The sequence below is a fragment of the Megalopta genalis genome, chromosome 2 (assembly GCF_051020955.1).
Source record: "Megalopta genalis isolate 19385.01 chromosome 2, iyMegGena1_principal, whole genome shotgun sequence".
In the NCBI taxonomy this organism is placed as follows: domain Eukaryota; kingdom Metazoa; phylum Arthropoda; class Insecta; order Hymenoptera; family Halictidae; genus Megalopta; species Megalopta genalis.
Genome location: NC_135014.1, coordinates 9,727,014 through 9,742,941, shown reverse-complemented (window position 1 = coordinate 9,742,941; position 15,928 = coordinate 9,727,014). Strand labels below are relative to the sequence as shown.

The 15,928-nt window shown below is 37.9% G+C and overlaps 4 protein-coding genes across 4 annotated transcripts; 2 read left to right on the top strand and 2 right to left on the bottom strand.

Annotated features, from left to right (window-relative positions):
* Window positions 1-1,153: 1,153 nt before the first annotated feature.
* LOC117226527 (natterin-4) lies at window positions 1,154-3,765 on the bottom strand. The gene is made up of 4 exons (XM_033480979.2): window positions 3,697-3,765; window positions 2,988-3,187; window positions 1,644-1,787; window positions 1,154-1,527 (listed from the first exon to the last, which is right to left on the bottom strand). The coding sequence occupies exons 1-4, from the start codon at window positions 3,701-3,703 to the stop codon at window positions 1,441-1,443; spliced, it is 438 nt and encodes a 145-aa protein (XP_033336870.1). The 5' UTR covers window positions 3,704-3,765; the 3' UTR covers window positions 1,154-1,440.
* Window positions 3,766-3,979: 214 nt separating this feature from the next.
* On the bottom strand, window positions 3,980-12,182 carry Ltn1 (E3 ubiquitin-protein ligase listerin). Its single transcript, XM_033480876.2, has 18 exons — window positions 11,984-12,182; window positions 11,491-11,700; window positions 11,153-11,419; window positions 10,970-11,085; window positions 9,528-10,896; window positions 9,249-9,459; window positions 8,824-9,169; window positions 8,318-8,753; window positions 8,081-8,230; window positions 7,800-7,990; window positions 6,239-6,422; window positions 6,001-6,160; window positions 5,580-5,940; window positions 5,368-5,514; window positions 5,149-5,279; window positions 4,674-5,074; window positions 4,424-4,591; window positions 3,980-4,342 (listed from the first exon to the last, which is right to left on the bottom strand). Exons 1-18 carry the CDS (start codon window positions 12,026-12,028, stop codon window positions 4,283-4,285), a joined length of 4,953 nt encoding a protein of 1,650 aa, XP_033336767.2. The 5' UTR covers window positions 12,029-12,182; the 3' UTR covers window positions 3,980-4,282.
* A 94-nt stretch (window positions 12,183-12,276) lies between these two features.
* On the top strand, window positions 12,277-13,872 carry PIG-F (phosphatidylinositol glycan anchor biosynthesis class F). The gene is made up of 2 exons (XM_033480977.2): window positions 12,277-12,686; window positions 12,762-13,872. Exon 2 carries the CDS (start codon window positions 12,780-12,782, stop codon window positions 13,476-13,478), a length of 699 nt encoding a protein of 232 aa, XP_033336868.2. The 5' UTR covers window positions 12,277-12,686; window positions 12,762-12,779; the 3' UTR covers window positions 13,479-13,872.
* A 148-nt stretch (window positions 13,873-14,020) lies between these two features.
* Fdh (alcohol dehydrogenase class-3 Fdh) lies at window positions 14,021-15,884 on the top strand. Its single transcript, XM_033480865.2, has 7 exons — window positions 14,021-14,208; window positions 14,294-14,537; window positions 14,622-14,842; window positions 14,923-15,139; window positions 15,219-15,349; window positions 15,426-15,700; window positions 15,775-15,884. The coding sequence occupies exons 1-7, from the start codon at window positions 14,188-14,190 to the stop codon at window positions 15,797-15,799; spliced, it is 1,134 nt and encodes a 377-aa protein (XP_033336756.1). The 5' UTR covers window positions 14,021-14,187; the 3' UTR covers window positions 15,800-15,884.
* The last annotated feature ends 44 nt before the right edge of the window (window positions 15,885-15,928 follow it).

Below are 15,928 nucleotides of genomic sequence, written 5' to 3'. Positions count from 1 at the left end.
GAGGCTGGCGGAGGTGCCGCGTTAAATGTGGCAATTTGTTGATAAAATAATCACAACGGCCGTCGTCTTGTCTTCTACGGTCCGGGAGCCTATTTCAGGCAGGGCCGTGTGCTCGAGCAGACTCTCGGCCACCTAGAACGACGAATCAAAGATTCCATCAAGTGGCAGCGACGATTGCTCGGACCTTTCTGGCCTGGTAACGTTTGCTGGACCAATTGCGACGAATTGCCAATTACCGTGGCTCGTACCATCGTCAATCGCCGTAGGATTTTTTCGAATTCCCTCTGGATCATCCAGCCGAGCCGGCATTCCGCGAAAATCGTCGCTGCTCAGAGTCATCGTTTTCGTTCGCATTCGACTGATTTCGCTGTCCTTGAACCGTTCGACATCGTCGAACCCTTCGACGTTCTCGAATCTCCCGTCGTCCTTGAACCGCGTTCCCGCATTTTTCGAAAATGGGCTAGACAGTGGACGAGTTCAGGGGATACCATGGACTGCTACCGTGGAATCCGTGGCAGTCGATTACGGCCCTGACTCTCGAGTTGATCGTATGACGTCGTCAAGTGAGTAATGCTCGCAATTCGAGTGTCGCTATAAAATATTCGACCCGGAGCCGCGCGGTAGACCCGTTGTTTTGATGTTTCCCTCAAGCATCCGCTCGATCTCCGACTCGGAACACACCGGTTCGAGCACGACACGCTGGTATAATTCTCGACCTGGTACCGGTCTTCTTCACCGAACAACCTAGCTCTTCATCGCGCTCCCTGGAATTGTCGCGATTGCAAACCTCGAGAATCGAGGAGGAACCATCTCCTTCTTCGAATCATCTGCCGAGATTACGATCGAACGCGAACTCCCGTAATCGTGGCAGATCGACTAGATATTCAATTTAATCGTAGATTTTCGTTCACGGGTAACATTATTTAACGATCGACCGGCTACATCGCAATTTCCCGCGAACGGTTTCGTAAGAATTGCGTGCACCGTCGACAAAAGTGGTGACTGTCCGATTCTCACGAACCGCAAAAAAAAAAAGAAAAATATAAAGGGGCGGTTAATAACGGTAGTCGTAGGTAATAGGAGAAGTAGTAAACACGTCGTAGGATATTGCGTTCCACAGGTATTTACGTGGGGCTTTTGAATGACAGATACCTTCTCTTTTTTTTTGTTCCAATGATACTTTATTCGTTGAAATGGCCTACAATAAATCAAGACGTGACCCGCGACCTTTTTCGGGCAGGCACGTTCAGCCTTCGCGTCGAGCCACATTGTTTTCACTTAATCGGCAAAGATAAGAAACGGGTTTGTTTTGCGATTCCATCGAACGTGTTTCCGATTTCGTGTCAGTATCGGTGAAGCGCTCGTGCGAGCTTCAAGGGTGCCGCGTATCGAAAACGTTCTCGCTTGTGCGTCGATGCGTAAAGTTGCTGTGCCTCGGAGTTAGACGACGACCAGGACCTCGTAGTCTCGGAAGGACAGCTCTTCACCATCGAAGGGAATATAGAGACAGTTGTGGCTCGGTTGGATCTGCAAAGAAAATCGTTCCTCCGATGAAAAGCGGTGGCAGAAGCAGCCCGACGGAGTGGGACTTCGGCTGACTGCGAGAACGGTATGTTAATTTTCAAAATTGATCGAAGTCTCACCTTGCCGATCGTTTGCGATCCATTGTGGAAAGTGCGACCGACGTATAGCGTTTCTCCGCTGTCGGTATAGCCTGCCTGTACAGCGTTACCGGGCACGTCTCCATTGCTGGCGAATTCCCATCCGAACTCTGTAGGAAGCAACACCTAGACGAACGAAATCATTCATTATCCTTGATTGGAACACGCGCGCGAAAATTTCGCGGAATCCTGCGCGAATATCTTGCAAATGCGATCGAGGAATTCGAAACGGGCGTGAGGCGGAAGTCGGCCATTTTGGTACCGCAGCGGCTGTTACCGCGGTCGTCTCCGATTCGGCGTAATCATCTTTTCGCCTCCCGCGATCTAGAATCCGTGGGAACCGAAAGACGACTCTGAGCGATCGATGGGAACCGTGGATAACGCGGCAGCTTTTACAGTCAATTACCGTCACGAACGTGTTGGGGATAACGAATTCGCGAGTCATCGCAAGAACTGTTAGAAAAATTGTCGAATGCAAATGAATCGACAATTTATGCAGCTCGGAAATAGAGATTCCTCGATGCCGATAAATCAGGATGAACACCGGTGTGCGTACACAATTGTTCTCCGCGGCACCTAATCGTCATGCTAATGCCACACGTTCCCCGCTTTTATTTCTTACTACAGAAAAATCAGTCTCGTGAAAAATTGTAATCTCGACGCATCGCTATCGACGGATTGAAATAACAGCATATCCGTGAGAAGTGAGTACAGTATTTGCTTGTGGATTAGGCGTTTATCGACGTGTCTGATCAACAACCGGGTAATCGCGCCGATGAATCGATAGAACGGCGGGGCTCTCGCGATACAGAGATAACGTTCGGGGAACTTTAGAATTATTAATAAACCGACAATTGAAATTGGCTCGGGCGATCTTCTCTTGTCTAGACACTTCCTCTTTGCTTCCATTCGATCGATCTCCGAGACGTTCAGAAATTGCCTGAGAGAACGGATCCGCTAGGGTTAATGCGGTTCTTCCGGTTTCGCGATGGAAATCCGTTGCCTTGACACGAAATCCGCGAGACCAAGCTTGGCCAACCGGGCAAGCATCGATTATTTGCGAAAAATCAATGGACCGGCCAGTTTACCCGCAAGTCCGCCTTGAACTTAATCGGTTTCCCTTTCCATCGACTCGAGAGACGGCTTGGATATCGGGGATTAAAACGCAACAGGAAGGACCTTAGGCACAGGCTCGCAATCTACTCTAATGACAATCTATCTGTGCGGTATTCGAAACAATGCTGGCTAATGTCCCATCGAAATCCTTGTCTTCGATACTGTTTTTTCACAGATCTTAAAGGTCTGGTTATTTTTCGGTATGCTTACTTCGTAGTCGTATTTGGCGTGCTCCTCTCCGTTGTAACAAACATAAGCGACGTTCTTCTCGGGGATCACTTTCGCTGGCAGCATGTCACCTTCGTGATAGGCTCTGCCAACGTAGATTGTAGTTCCATCGCAGTCACGACCTCCGACAACGGCTTTATCGGGCACACCGTCCGATTTTGTTCTGGGGATCCATCTGTAACCTTGGGAAAAATCGACCGATTCGTTCAGAGACCCTAGCATCGAAATTCTATGTCGGTATAAAAAGTCGTAAATTTCTTTCTTCCTCCTTTCTGCTTCAAATTATGGTATGATAGCCTTTTCAGTTGCTAAAGTTTGGTCAGAGTTGATACTGATTTTTAATCAAATTCTATCGAAGACATCCATTAGCAGTCTTGTTATCCTACAATGAAGCTCGAGAATTACTGTCGAATAAAGTATAGTTTACTTAATATCCGGCACAAGATACGGATTGTGAAATCGGACATCGCGCTAGCTTTCTTAATTCTCAGAAATGTAATTAACAATGCCGGATTTTAACAATTATATCGATTGTAATAAAAGAACAGATTAGTTATGTCCAGTTGGACCGTTTGAATAAAATTGATAGTGTTCGAAGACGTTTGCTCAAGTTTCAAAGTTAATGTCAAGAGGCAGTACTGCGTTTCTAATTTACTCGATTATTGGATAGGTGACGTGTTTTAAAACTCACCTGGCATGTTGCGACCTGTGGTACCTGTTCTACAGACAGAAATGTTGCTTATCTGGTTCGAACTCCACATTAAAAGCTGTCCTAATCTTATCTATTCTTTGTAATGTTTACTTTCTCTTTAAACTGATGCGGTGTACGCCCAGAAAGATAGCGATCGTCAATAACATCATTTTTTCGAATAATTCTTACGTCGGTATGTTGAAAGCGTCGACCCGATTAGTCAAATGTTCAATATGTTAGATATTTATAATAACGTACACAAAATGATGTAAAGTACAGCAAGGAAGTTGTAAATACCCGTTTATTAATATATTATATTTCACATAATTTACATTATATATAATCTACACGATGCAAAATTTGCGTACGGAGTACCAACTGCCGGTTCTCTTTACTTATAGACACAAGTCTGGTAGCTAGACTGCGGATCTCTGTGCAAATAATTTTATAATAACCGGAATCAAATAAGTAATATCGGTAACGACTTATTTTTCTATTTTCTAAATTAATCGATGCTCAAGGATCCGCAATCTAACAACGACTTCAACAAATGTACAAAGTTTCTTCTTTAAATAATTCAAGCTAACTAAAACACGTTCCTGCATATTGGACAGGTTGCCTTCTGACTGGTACTAAACCATTTGTACTGTAACAAAAAGATTAATGTTAATTTTGGATGTTAATTTTACAGAGTGAATTGAATTTAAAAGAAAATATAAATACTTACCAGACAAGCAGTGTGAAACTTCTTGCGGCACGTGTGACAGGATAATTTCGGTATTTGGTAGGAGCTTGAGTGGAAAATACTGAAGCATATGTAGCATTCTTCGACCCCGGCGAACTTCTTGTCCAAATTTTTCTTCCATAACGCTAGACCGTCCCACACGGATCCATTCTATGTACAAAAAGAAGCATACCGCGTTAGAGAATGAAATACTAATACGTTTACAGCTTTTAATAAATAAGTATGTATATACTTGATGCGTGAGGAATATTGCTAGCTGCATGTGACAGTTTCTCCAATTGGCAGTGCCACCCGCGTGTTGGCCAGGCTCCACTGTGACCGGTTCCAAAGGATGATTCGGTGGCAGCGTGATGTTCAGTTCCAATTTAGTATCGCTCATTTGATACAGCGCTATCACTTCACGGAAAACCGGGTGCACCTTCACTTGTATGTTCTCTATGTTCTGTGGTTTGTTGCTGAGAAGTTCATGACACAGCATGGGGCTAACATAGTGAGTCGTAATCTTGTCAACAGCCGCGCTGACTCTGCTGTCGGACGCGCTCCACCACTGTCTCACTAACACTGGTAAATGTCTCAAACTATTTCTATATAACCAACAGACTATGTGATCCAGTCTCCATTCTGTCCAACTTTCTGTAAAGAAACCATATTGTAGTCGGTAACAGAAACCTTTTTAATTAGAATTGAAAGAATCATCTGACAGTTACCTCCAAATTCAAGGGATGGTTCCAAGGAAAAGATCTCAGTTAGCTTTGCACCTTTATTCTTGTTGTCCTGAAGCACTTCCACTGGCATTAGCCTGAAGATATTATTTAACAAACTAGGGAAATAATTATCTCTGAAAGGAATAAAAATTAATAAAGTCAGCCAGCCATGTAATAATAATAATAATAATAATAATTCAGGAATAGTTAAATAGTATTTACTTGAGAGCTTCAGCGTACTGATAAAGTAGATCCCCATGAGCATTAGCACACATGTCCAAAATAATTGCCCACAACAGTAAATAGCCCACAGTGTACGTATAAGAGTCTGTATAAGGTTGTATAGTACAGCTGACTGTGTCACATAATCTGCAAATAGAAGAAATTAGTATCAGGGAATAGGATAATTTAATAGCTTATCAGGCAATGCTTACTTGAACTCCATTAAGATGGTATTGACAATATTCTGCGTATTCCTAAGCACTTCCTCCATTTTCTTAATATTTAGGTTATTTACATCAAAATTTTCTAACTCGACAGTAACTTTGTCCTGTTCCACCAATTCTGAGACAGTATGTTTCAGTAAATGGTATGCACCTAATTGAATACTGGTTATAGGTGACTGTAACAATTTCAGACATAGTTGTACTGTTTTCTTTAAATCGACAGCGATGGCTGGGGACGTGATTGCCTGATTTTTTAGCAGTACGTTTCCATTCAAAGCAGTTACCGCTTTTCCTATGCGATCCAGCACTACGACGCATCTCAAATCTGTTTTTCTTTCATTATGCCATTCTGTGGGTAATTTTACGATTAGAAAGTTCGTATTGCTAACGTTTATTAGTTGTATATTACCTGCATAAGACATCCAGGTTTGAGCAATTGCACTTTGGATATCGCCTGCGAGTACATTATTCCACTCGTCCAGTAACGTTGAAGGTACTTGATCGTGATTGTTAATTGCATTTTGCACAGCATGATACAGCTGACAAGTATAGACTGTCAGCGCATCTACCTAAAAGAAGGACAATTTATGTATATTAGAAATTTGTGTACAGAAATTTTTTACTAGTTTGAATTATTTGATTAAAACCTTAATATCACTAATGTGCGACTTCGATTTGCCAATGGAAAGTTGCCACAGGGCTAATGATATTAAAATAAAGTTCCATTGTTCGTTGGTTAATTCGGACGGTACTATTGTTACTAATTTTGTCAACAGTGAAATAACTTCCAACGGTAGCACTAACGACTCCCACGAGGTTTTCGAAATGTCGCTGAAAAAAGAATACATAAATTAATATACAGGGTGTTCCACAATTATTTTAACAGCCGAAAATGACGGGTAGCTGAGGTCATTTGAAGTAACTTTTTCCTTTGCGAAAATGCAATCCGCGGCTTTGTTTACGAGTTATTAACGAAAAACACTGGCCAATGAGAGGTGACGGTGCGAGAGAGAGAGAGAGTCCGCGAGAGAGTACGCAGCACGAGACTTTGACAGATGGTCGGGACGGACTCGAGCCGCGTTCGAAGTATTGAACAAATCACGAAGCGAGAATTTTCCGGATTTTTTTTTTACTACGTGACAGTGATATTTTGAAGAAAAACGCTGTTCACCTTTACTTTAGAATGTCTGAAGAATATTTACTAATTTTTCGGACCCGAAATAATAAGTAATTTAACCGTGACGGCCGTTTTAATTTTCTAGTGTGCATGACACCTCGTGGGTAACATATGAAATTTTTAAGCAAGGTGTAGAGTGAAGATTAACAAAGTACGTAAATGATATTTTAATTTAAATAATTCCGTGTCCGAATACAGTTCAACGAATGATTTAAAGGTCGTGTCAAGGTCATGTAAAGTTCATGTCAAGGACATCTCAAAGTTATCTCAAGGTCATGTAATGTCATATCAAGGTTATGTCAAGGTTATTGATAATATTCTTCATATTTCTCTAACAAACATATCCCTTACGTCCTTTAACATGATTATTATTTATTAAATTAGCTTTGCGAATCATTCGTTGAACTGTGTTCGGACACGGAATTATTTAAAAAAATATCATTAACGTAAAATATCATTTACGTACTTTGTTAATCTTCACTCTACACCTTGCTTAAAAATTTCATATGTTACCCACGAGGTGTCATGCACACTAGAAAATTAAAACGGCCGTCACGGTTAAATTACTTATTATTTCGGGTCCGAAAAATTAGTAAATATTCTTCAGACATTCTAAAGTAAAGGTGAACAGCGTTTTTCTTCAAAATATCACTGTCACGTAGTAAAAAAAAAAATCCGGAAAGTTCTCGCTTCGTGATTTGTTCAATACTTCGAACGCGGCTCGAGTCCGTCCCGACCATCTGTCAAAGCCTCGTGCTGCGTACTCTCTCTCTCTCTCTCTCTCTCTCTCTCTCTCTCACACCGTCACCTCTCATTGGCCAGTGTTTTTCGTTAATAACTCGTAAACAAAGCCGCGGATTGCATTTTCGCAAAGGAAAAAGTTACTTCAAATGACCTCAGCTACCCATCATTTTCGGCTGTTAAAGTAATTGTGGAACACCCGGTATATATATATATATATATATATATATATATATTAACATATATAATAAATTAAAATTAATTGAAAAATTTGTAAGAAATTCAAATACCAATTGAAAAGCAACAAAGCAGGATTGTCTTTCTCGTAGGACATTATCTTTTCCAAAATGCTTGAGTAGCTTGAATTTTCATCTTGATTAGGAAGCATATTTCTTACTTTGTAAGAAGCTAGCACTACTTTGTTAATGTCGTCGTCTTTTTCTGTGTCCGTGTCTTCACTGGTTTTCAATCTATCTGGAATCTAAATGAAGAATAATAATAATCACACACAATATTTCGCTATGTGAAATCTTCAACAACTCATTTCTAAATTTTCAAGTATTATAATGACCTGGTGAGCTCCAAATACTCTGTCGGATTTTTCACTCAAATAGAATGACCGAATCTTCTTGCGGGTGTCTTCATTAATATATACTTCCAACTGCTTAAAGCTGCTTCCAACTATAGTTAACATCTTGTTAACATTACTATAACATTTCGTCTGAAATCAATCGATTAAAAGAGCATTCGTTAAAAGCATTCGATAAAATTAGGAGACTGACAAAGCATATTAAACTCTTATACGTACAGATTTATAATGTTTTGTATATGTTTCTCCTAAATAAATTGAATATATAACATCCGTTAATATATTTATAATTCCTGGCAAATTAACATTTTGTATTAGTGATTCCTCTTTAATTAAGCATATATTTTTCCAAAAATTCGTAGTAAACAATGCCCATTTCAAGACCCCTTCGGTGTTGTCTGTTACTATATCACTAGTTAACATATTCTGAACATCAAGCCGTCCATTCATAAAACTTCCAGTAATTACTTCTCCATAGACAACGATTTGCGACACTGCAGCCATCCACGTGTATATGTCAGAATCATAGAAGAATGTTAAAATAATTTTTTCTATATAACTCTTATCCACGTGAGGCTGATCATTAATTTTAAAAATAATTTCAAGGAAATCCATTGCAATGTCTAACAATATCTCATTAGTTTGTTCTTCATTCCTGCAAAACATTTTAAACGTGTAGATCAGAAGATAATGATATTTTAGAGAGAGGAAAGAAATTATTTTACGAGTTGTATATCTTTCTCCACATTATGGCTGCAAATTTCTTAGTAAGCTGAATAAATTCCAGTTCAGAGAGCTTTTGAATGGCTTCCATCAAACCATCTTTCCACACATCCCTCATTTCATCGATGCAAGTAGAATCAGCAGTAAAATAGTCCCGAGTGCATAATTCGAACAGTGTCTCTAACACTCGTACAGCTCCTAATTTTGCTTCCTCGTGAGTCCATATCAATGAAACAATGCTAGAAATTAGTTGCGCGAAATCTATTAAACGGGTTTCATCTACACTGTTAATTGAGTCACAAAGAATGGACACAACTTCGTTGATTCGGCATTCTTCGATCAGCAAATCTAGGTATCACAGAAAAATTGTATATCAGAAAAAATAATCAACAATTAAAAAGAAATCATTAAATATTAAAATTCTTACTGTCATTATTGGAAGATTCGAAGGCCAGTAAAATAAAATTCCTATTTTGCTCGAGATCAGAATAGTTTCCTGCAGCAATCTCCTTCGCTATGTCTATCAATAAACCAGTTATTTTCGATTGCGAACACCATTTCCGTATTATTGTATCATTCCTATGCTTCTTCGATAAAGCGCAATGTATCACGCTTCTTGTAGTTGCAATGTCCTCAAACTAGAAATAGATATAAAATGATTAAATATGAGAATTTTCCATGTCAAGAGAGGAGCAAGACGTCTTACCTCTGTAAGCGACTTCAAAACTTCATCTTTCTCAGAGTCGTTCATATAAGTAACAAAATTGAATATTAATTCTACAATGTGCACAGTCTCTATCGATTGCTCCAACAGCCAAACCCTCAAAACTTGATCGTAGAAACTGAGGAAGTTGATTTGCGTTTTCAATGATTCTGACAAACTTGTGAATAATTTCTCATTCTCGAAACACGTGATAAGTTTGTTTAAATACGTAACGTATTTCTGAGTACGTTGTTCCGTGATTTTATCGAAGTATTTGATACAAAGATACGTGACAAAATTATTCAGTTCTTTTAATAATTCTGGATCCTCCGCATTAACGTCCATCGTCGGTGCTCGAAGTTCTAATTTGATGCCCTCTTCTGGATCAGGAAATTTCACTTTCAGATTCTTACGACTGTGCGTGGGCACTTCTTTCAGTGCAATTAAGAATTCGATCTGAGAATTGTTTGTGTCTGGAACATTAAAAGTCTCCGAATTTTGAGACATGTCTATCAGTAAGTCGAACAACGAGTTTAATTCAGACCAAAATTGTTCCATCAAGTAGATGTAGGATTTGAGATTCTCATTTTGTCGGTTCTTGCTCCAATAGCGCACTAGCTGTGCAATTTCGCAGAAAAGAATCTGTTTCATCGGGCTGTTCTCCTTCAAACATGTTCCTATCACTGGGATCAGCTGTTCTTTGAGAAGCATCACAGACAATGCTCTATTCTGAACGTTTAGCAGAATCGAATATCGTAGACATTCTATGAACGATGTTATCACAGCAAACATTTCTGATCGGCTCGTTTGCACGCTTTTTGCGGAAAGTCCCTGTCGCATATTATTGAAGAAGTTCGAGTACAAGTTCTGAACGTCGATATTGAACTTGGGGAACTGGCTCATAAGTGGCAGCAGATTTGGGTACACAATGCTGGCCGAATATTGTCCTCCACCTCGTAGAACTCGCCACAATTTTGGTAAAACCAGCTTCTCTATGCTTATAACCATATACCAGTCCTCTATTTTATTTATGGCAACAAGCATGGATTCCCAAACAGCAGACACAAGTGAAGGTTCTGTTTCATCTAAGTTGTTCATAATTGTAGTTACAGTTCGTTTCTTTTCTTCTTGTAGCAGTATATTAGCGTTATCGATTAGTGATGTTAACACATTGAAGAATGCTGTCTTTACGGGTAGTGCGTCGTACTTGATCAGCTTCCAGAATTTGTTGTTTCTTATAATTTTATAATGAATATCTAACGTCTTATCAATTTCTTCTTTGGGAACCTTCCTCAAGTAAGAACTGTAACCCTGTAAACTAGCTACAAGCACCCTTTGATACTTTGCTTCCATTTCCTCTATCGCAAGATTCCTGGTAACATAATGCATTATTAATAATCTTATTACCAGTAATGTTTCCTATTTTTTACAAACACAATACATACTTTTGTAGGGATAAAGACTGTGCTGTATGAACAGTAATATTATCACAGATATATAGCAGAATTTCATGTTGGCAGTGTACAATAGCATCAACAATTTTCTTTGGAGGAAATGTGTCCTGCAGAAAAAATTTTAATTAGTCAATCATTTTAAAACTCTTATTACTAATGAATTATAATACTTACATTGAATGAATTGGTAGCAGCTGAAGCAGCTGGAGCATAAGTATCGTATTGTGAAGTAAACCAAGCTCCTGCCAATTGTTTTAAATACATGGCTATATTTCTGCCTACGCGCTTTACCACTGCAGCATGAGCTAGCTGTGTAGCTTCTCTTACTCTGTGTTCAACATCTATAGCTAAAACACAATACAATCTAGGCCAGAATGGTAACATTCCTTCCACAACTGACAATTCAAACTCTTTACACAGGATCGCAAACTGCTGCAATGCCTATTAAACACAATATTATTAATGCATAGGGTGTCCTAGTTTAGAATAGTAACATATCTCTATGATCTTACCTTACACTTTGTTGTTGCATCTTTCTTATTCATTTTTTTTAATACTATTTGAAAGTTATTATCCACATTATTCATTTCAATCTCATTTTTACTACACAAGGATAAACCCGGCAATATAGGTACATAACCACCATCGTTCACTGCTGAGAAACCAACAAATTTGGGCACAGCAGTACCCAGAAATTCCGCACTTCTGCTACTATTTGATGGCTGAAAACGCAAATACATGTATTAACGATACAATATTTTTTTCCTATTGAAATACTTATTAATTAGACTCAATCAAAGTGATATAGGTTATCTTTATTTCAACAAATCGCATTATATATTATTATTGCATATTATTTCACATTGCTTCTTGTTTTCTTATTTCAATTTGTTAACCACGATTTAATTGTTTATAGAAATAATATGAAAATCATTTTAAAACAAGGAAAATGTTTCTGATAACAAAACTTAACCTACGATATTGTTATGACAAAGTTTTACTTACTCTTGCATTGTTTTTCGTTCGTTGTGCTTGTTTATTCCTTCCCATGGTAATTAATAGAGAAACTATAGGAAATGATGGGTCCTGTGATCACAAATAAATTTTGTACTATGAATAACACCAAAATGGACGTCCAACTAAGCGTCCCAAACGTCCCAAATGTCACAAGCGTCACAAGCGTCCCTCGAAAACAAACTTTCAGCGTGAATATATCAGAGTGAATGGATCTGAGTGAATGTACGTACAGTACAATGTATGCAACAGTACAGTGACATCTGTATGCACTATTGAGAACATAGCTACATGCATACATTGCATGGGAAGGATCACATTACCTATCGATAAGTTAGCGAAATTTAAAGATCAACTAAGATGCAATAATGAAATTTTATTGGAATTATAATTAGACCTAGAGATACAAAGAGATAGAAACACATTTATATTAAAAGTATATTTTATGGTAGCACATGTTTTGCAACAGTTGATTTGATATCTGACAGTTTCCACAACACGTTTCCTAACCTATATATATACAGTAGAGTGTGGAACAAAAATATTTGTCTTTGTCAAAGTTTTAAAGTATAACATGCATGGGATTTGTCTCGTATGTTTTAGAGCAAAATGACATAATAAAACTTTATGGTATACTATGCAAATACAGTAGTATATCAAGCACCAAGACAAAAATCATTTAATATCATATCAAGTAAGAAATTATCAAATCTACGAATCAATTTTATCTTTACATTTTCTCCATTATAAGAGTTACTATTTGTTGTAGGTTAGAAGAGTAATAAACATGAGCATAGGAAACAAAGTAGCCCAGAGATTGCTCTTATCATATTGCTCTTTCACTTGCATTTATTTCCCTGGCATTCTGATATTACTCAAGTTGAACGATAACTTGTACAATGTGGGCAAGTACAAGTTTATTCCAGTATTATTGATACTTCTGTTTGCAGAAGTTATGAAACTTCTTTTTCCCATGTTTCACAATGAATCGGCTATAATAGGTAAAAGTGACTTAAGGACATCTTCAAAATCTAGGAGATCTTGGTCTAGACATTTGAGGGAAATCTTTAAATTTTTATTAGTTGCTTTCCTTTTGTCTGTTGTGTTTTATATTATAATTATACTGTTTGGTGCACCCGTATTCATGCATCATGAGGAAACTACTATGCTCACAGTTACACTGACTACTCTTACATTTGTTCCTGCTAGTCTTCATTTAGGAGTAGATGGTGCATTAGAAATCATAACAGGAGTACAGTCTCAAAAGGAAAATGTTTTGGTGAATGCTATGAAGACCAACATACAAGCAACCTTTCTGGGCACTTGGTTAGGTGCTATTGTAATTCCATTAGATTGGGACCGTCCATGGCAAGCTTGGCCAATCCCCTGTGTAATGGGGGCTTTACTTGGCTATATGATTGCACATTTTATTACTCTTGTAAAGACGTTACCTCTATTAAGATTAGGCAAGAAAATTCATAGATGAATAATTCTAAATTATCTAAATAGTATGGTAAATATAATAGTTTGTACAAGAACAAGTGCATTTAGATATTAAAATACCATTCAAGTAATCAATCTTTTGTTTTGGAATACTAAATTTAGAAATAATAAAAAGATGAGAACAAAATGGTTATGAAATTATTAGTCAATTGAACGCTATGCTATTTGAGAATTATATAATAAGATTTATCTATTTAAAGTGTCATATCAGGCCAAATGTATGATAACCAGTAATATTAGAATTTAATATCTTTAACATTTGATGACCATAGGTCTTTAAAAAAAAATGAAATAGGTATCTAGCTTTAATTATTAATTCCAGAATATTATAAATTAGAATAATTAAATTAGAATATTAAATAAAAACCTTTATTTTATTTCGAGTCAATTATTTATTCATTTGTGAACATAATGTTGTTTATCATAAGAGTTGCAAACACTAGATGTCGGTAGTATTATATTAGTATCACGTGCTAACGGACTTGCCTAACACTGCCCCTGCGCGCATGCAAATTACTTACGATTCACACGCACAACCACGACTACGTTATCGTTGCCGGCTGCCGGTGTTGAGGTCGAGGTCCATCGAGGTCGTAATCTGAGCACGTTGAGAACAGTCGAGAAAGTTCCTTGTGTTATTCAATTGATTTCACATAGTCTTTCGAATTATTGACCAGTAATTTGAATCAATTATGTCGGACACCGTTGGAAAGGTATTTATTCTTCTCGTAAACGTATAAATAAATTCTTCGATTACATGACTAAATGAGAGTGCATTTTGTTCTTTGTGAATGATAGGTAATTAAGTGTAAAGCCGCAGTAGCATGGAAAGAGGCACAACCTCTTTCGATAGAAGAGGTAGAAGTAGCTCCTCCAAAAGCTCATGAAGTCAGAATCAAAATTGTAGCTGTGGCTCTGTGTCATACGGATGCCTATACTCTAGGTGGATTGGATCCGGAAGGAATTTTCCCATGCATTCTTGGCCATGAAGGCAGTGGTATAGTAGAGAGTGTTGGTGAAGGAGTGACAGAATTCCAACCAGGTATAACTATTTCATTAAACAAATTTTGCACCATTTTTAGATTGTTTACATCATACTAAATGGTTTCCCATATTACATTTCAAGGTGATCATGTGGTTCCATTGTATATCCCTCAATGCAACGATTGTAAGTTCTGCAAGTCTCCAAAAACTAATTTGTGCAGCAAGATACGTAACACACAAGGGAAGGGTGTGATGCCTGATGGAACTTCTCGTTTCACTTGCAAGAACCAGACTCTTGCCCATTTCATGGGTTGCTCCACTTTCTCAGAATACACTGTAGTAGCTGATGTTTCTCTTGCTAAGGTATTTTTTGTTTACAAGTTATGAGTTCATTTAAAATATATTAACTTATACTTAATTAAAGTGCAATCTTTTTGTTTTAGGTTGATCCTAATGCACCACTTGAGAAGATCTGCTTGTTGGGTTGTGGAGTACCTACTGGTTATGGTGCTGCCCTTAACACAGCTAAGGTAGAACCTGGAAGTTCGTGTGCTATATGGGGATTAGGTGCAGTTGGGATGGCAGTTGCACTTGGTTGTAAAAAAGCTGGGGCACAGCGTATTATTGGTATAGACGTGAATCCAAGTAAATTCGAGCTTGGTAAGACAAGAGAAATTTATCTATTTGTAATATCTTTTCAAAAAGAAGTTCTAAATTAAAAAATTTAACTATTATACAGCTAAAACCTTTGGATTCACTGAATTCATCAATCCCAAGGATTATGAAAGACCAATTCAGGAAGTTCTGATAGAATTAACAGATGGAGGATTAGATTATACTTTTGAATGTGTTGGCAATGTTAACACCATGGTAGAAAGTCATTTCATCATTTCAATAACTTGCTTAATTACACACAGCAGTTAGTAAATAATAAATTTGTGTGCAGAGAGCTGCTCTAGAGTCCTGCCATAAGGGATGGGGAACATCTGTTATCGTGGGTGTAGCTGCAGCAGGACAGGAAATCAGCACTCGTCCTTTCCAACTGGTAACAGGACGAGTTTGGAAAGGAACTGCTTTCGGTGGTTGGAAATCCAAAGAAAGTGTACCTAAATTGGTACAAGATTACATGTCGAAGTCGCTCATGCTCGATGAATTTGTTACACATACTCTTCCATTCGAGAAAATCAATGAAGGATTCGAAACATTACACTCAGGATCATGGTAAATTATTTATCCAATACTGAACACACTTACCGATTAACATAAATTATAATTCTGCTTCGTTTTTCTTTTAGTTTGAGAACAGTGCTCAAATATTAAGTGAGGATGCACATTTCTTCTGAGATACGATTAAAACATCTATTTTTTGTAATAATTTTGAAATAAAAGGAATATGTAATTTATAGAGGCGAGTTGGTGTGATTGAAAGTAAGAGACATCTGCAAACCA

Excerpts from the sequence above, each read along its gene's own strand:
- LOC117226527 (XM_033480979.2), bottom strand. Across the intron at positions 1,788-2,987 it reads ACGCCAAATACGACTACGAA|GTGTTGCTTCCTACAGAGTT; the intron begins GTAAGCATACCG and ends TCGTTCGTCTAG. Across the intron at positions 1,528-1,643 it reads GATCGCAAACGATCGGCAAG|ATCCAACCGAGCCACAACTG; the intron begins GTGAGACTTCGA and ends TTTTCTTTGCAG.
- Ltn1 (XM_033480876.2), bottom strand. The coding sequence starts at position 12,028 with ATGGGAAGGAATAAACAAGCACAACGAACGAAAAACAATGCAAGA. Across the intron at positions 8,754-8,823 it reads TGGAGAAAGATATACAACTC|GAATGAAGAACAAACTAATG; the intron begins GTAAAATAATTT and ends AATGTTTTGCAG. Across the intron at positions 7,991-8,080 it reads GAGTATTTGGAGCTCACCAG|ATTCCAGATAGATTGAAAAC; the intron begins GTCATTATAATA and ends TTCTTCATTTAG.
- PIG-F (XM_033480977.2), top strand. The coding sequence starts at position 12,780 with ATGAGCATAGGAAACAAAGTAGCCCAGAGATTGCTCTTATCATATTGC.
- Fdh (XM_033480865.2), top strand. The coding sequence starts at position 14,188 with ATGTCGGACACCGTTGGAAAG. Across the intron at positions 14,538-14,621 it reads AGTGACAGAATTCCAACCAG|GTGATCATGTGGTTCCATTG; the intron begins GTATAACTATTT and ends TTACATTTCAAG. Across the intron at positions 15,701-15,774 it reads ACATTACACTCAGGATCATG|TTTGAGAACAGTGCTCAAAT; the intron begins GTAAATTATTTA and ends TTTTTCTTTTAG.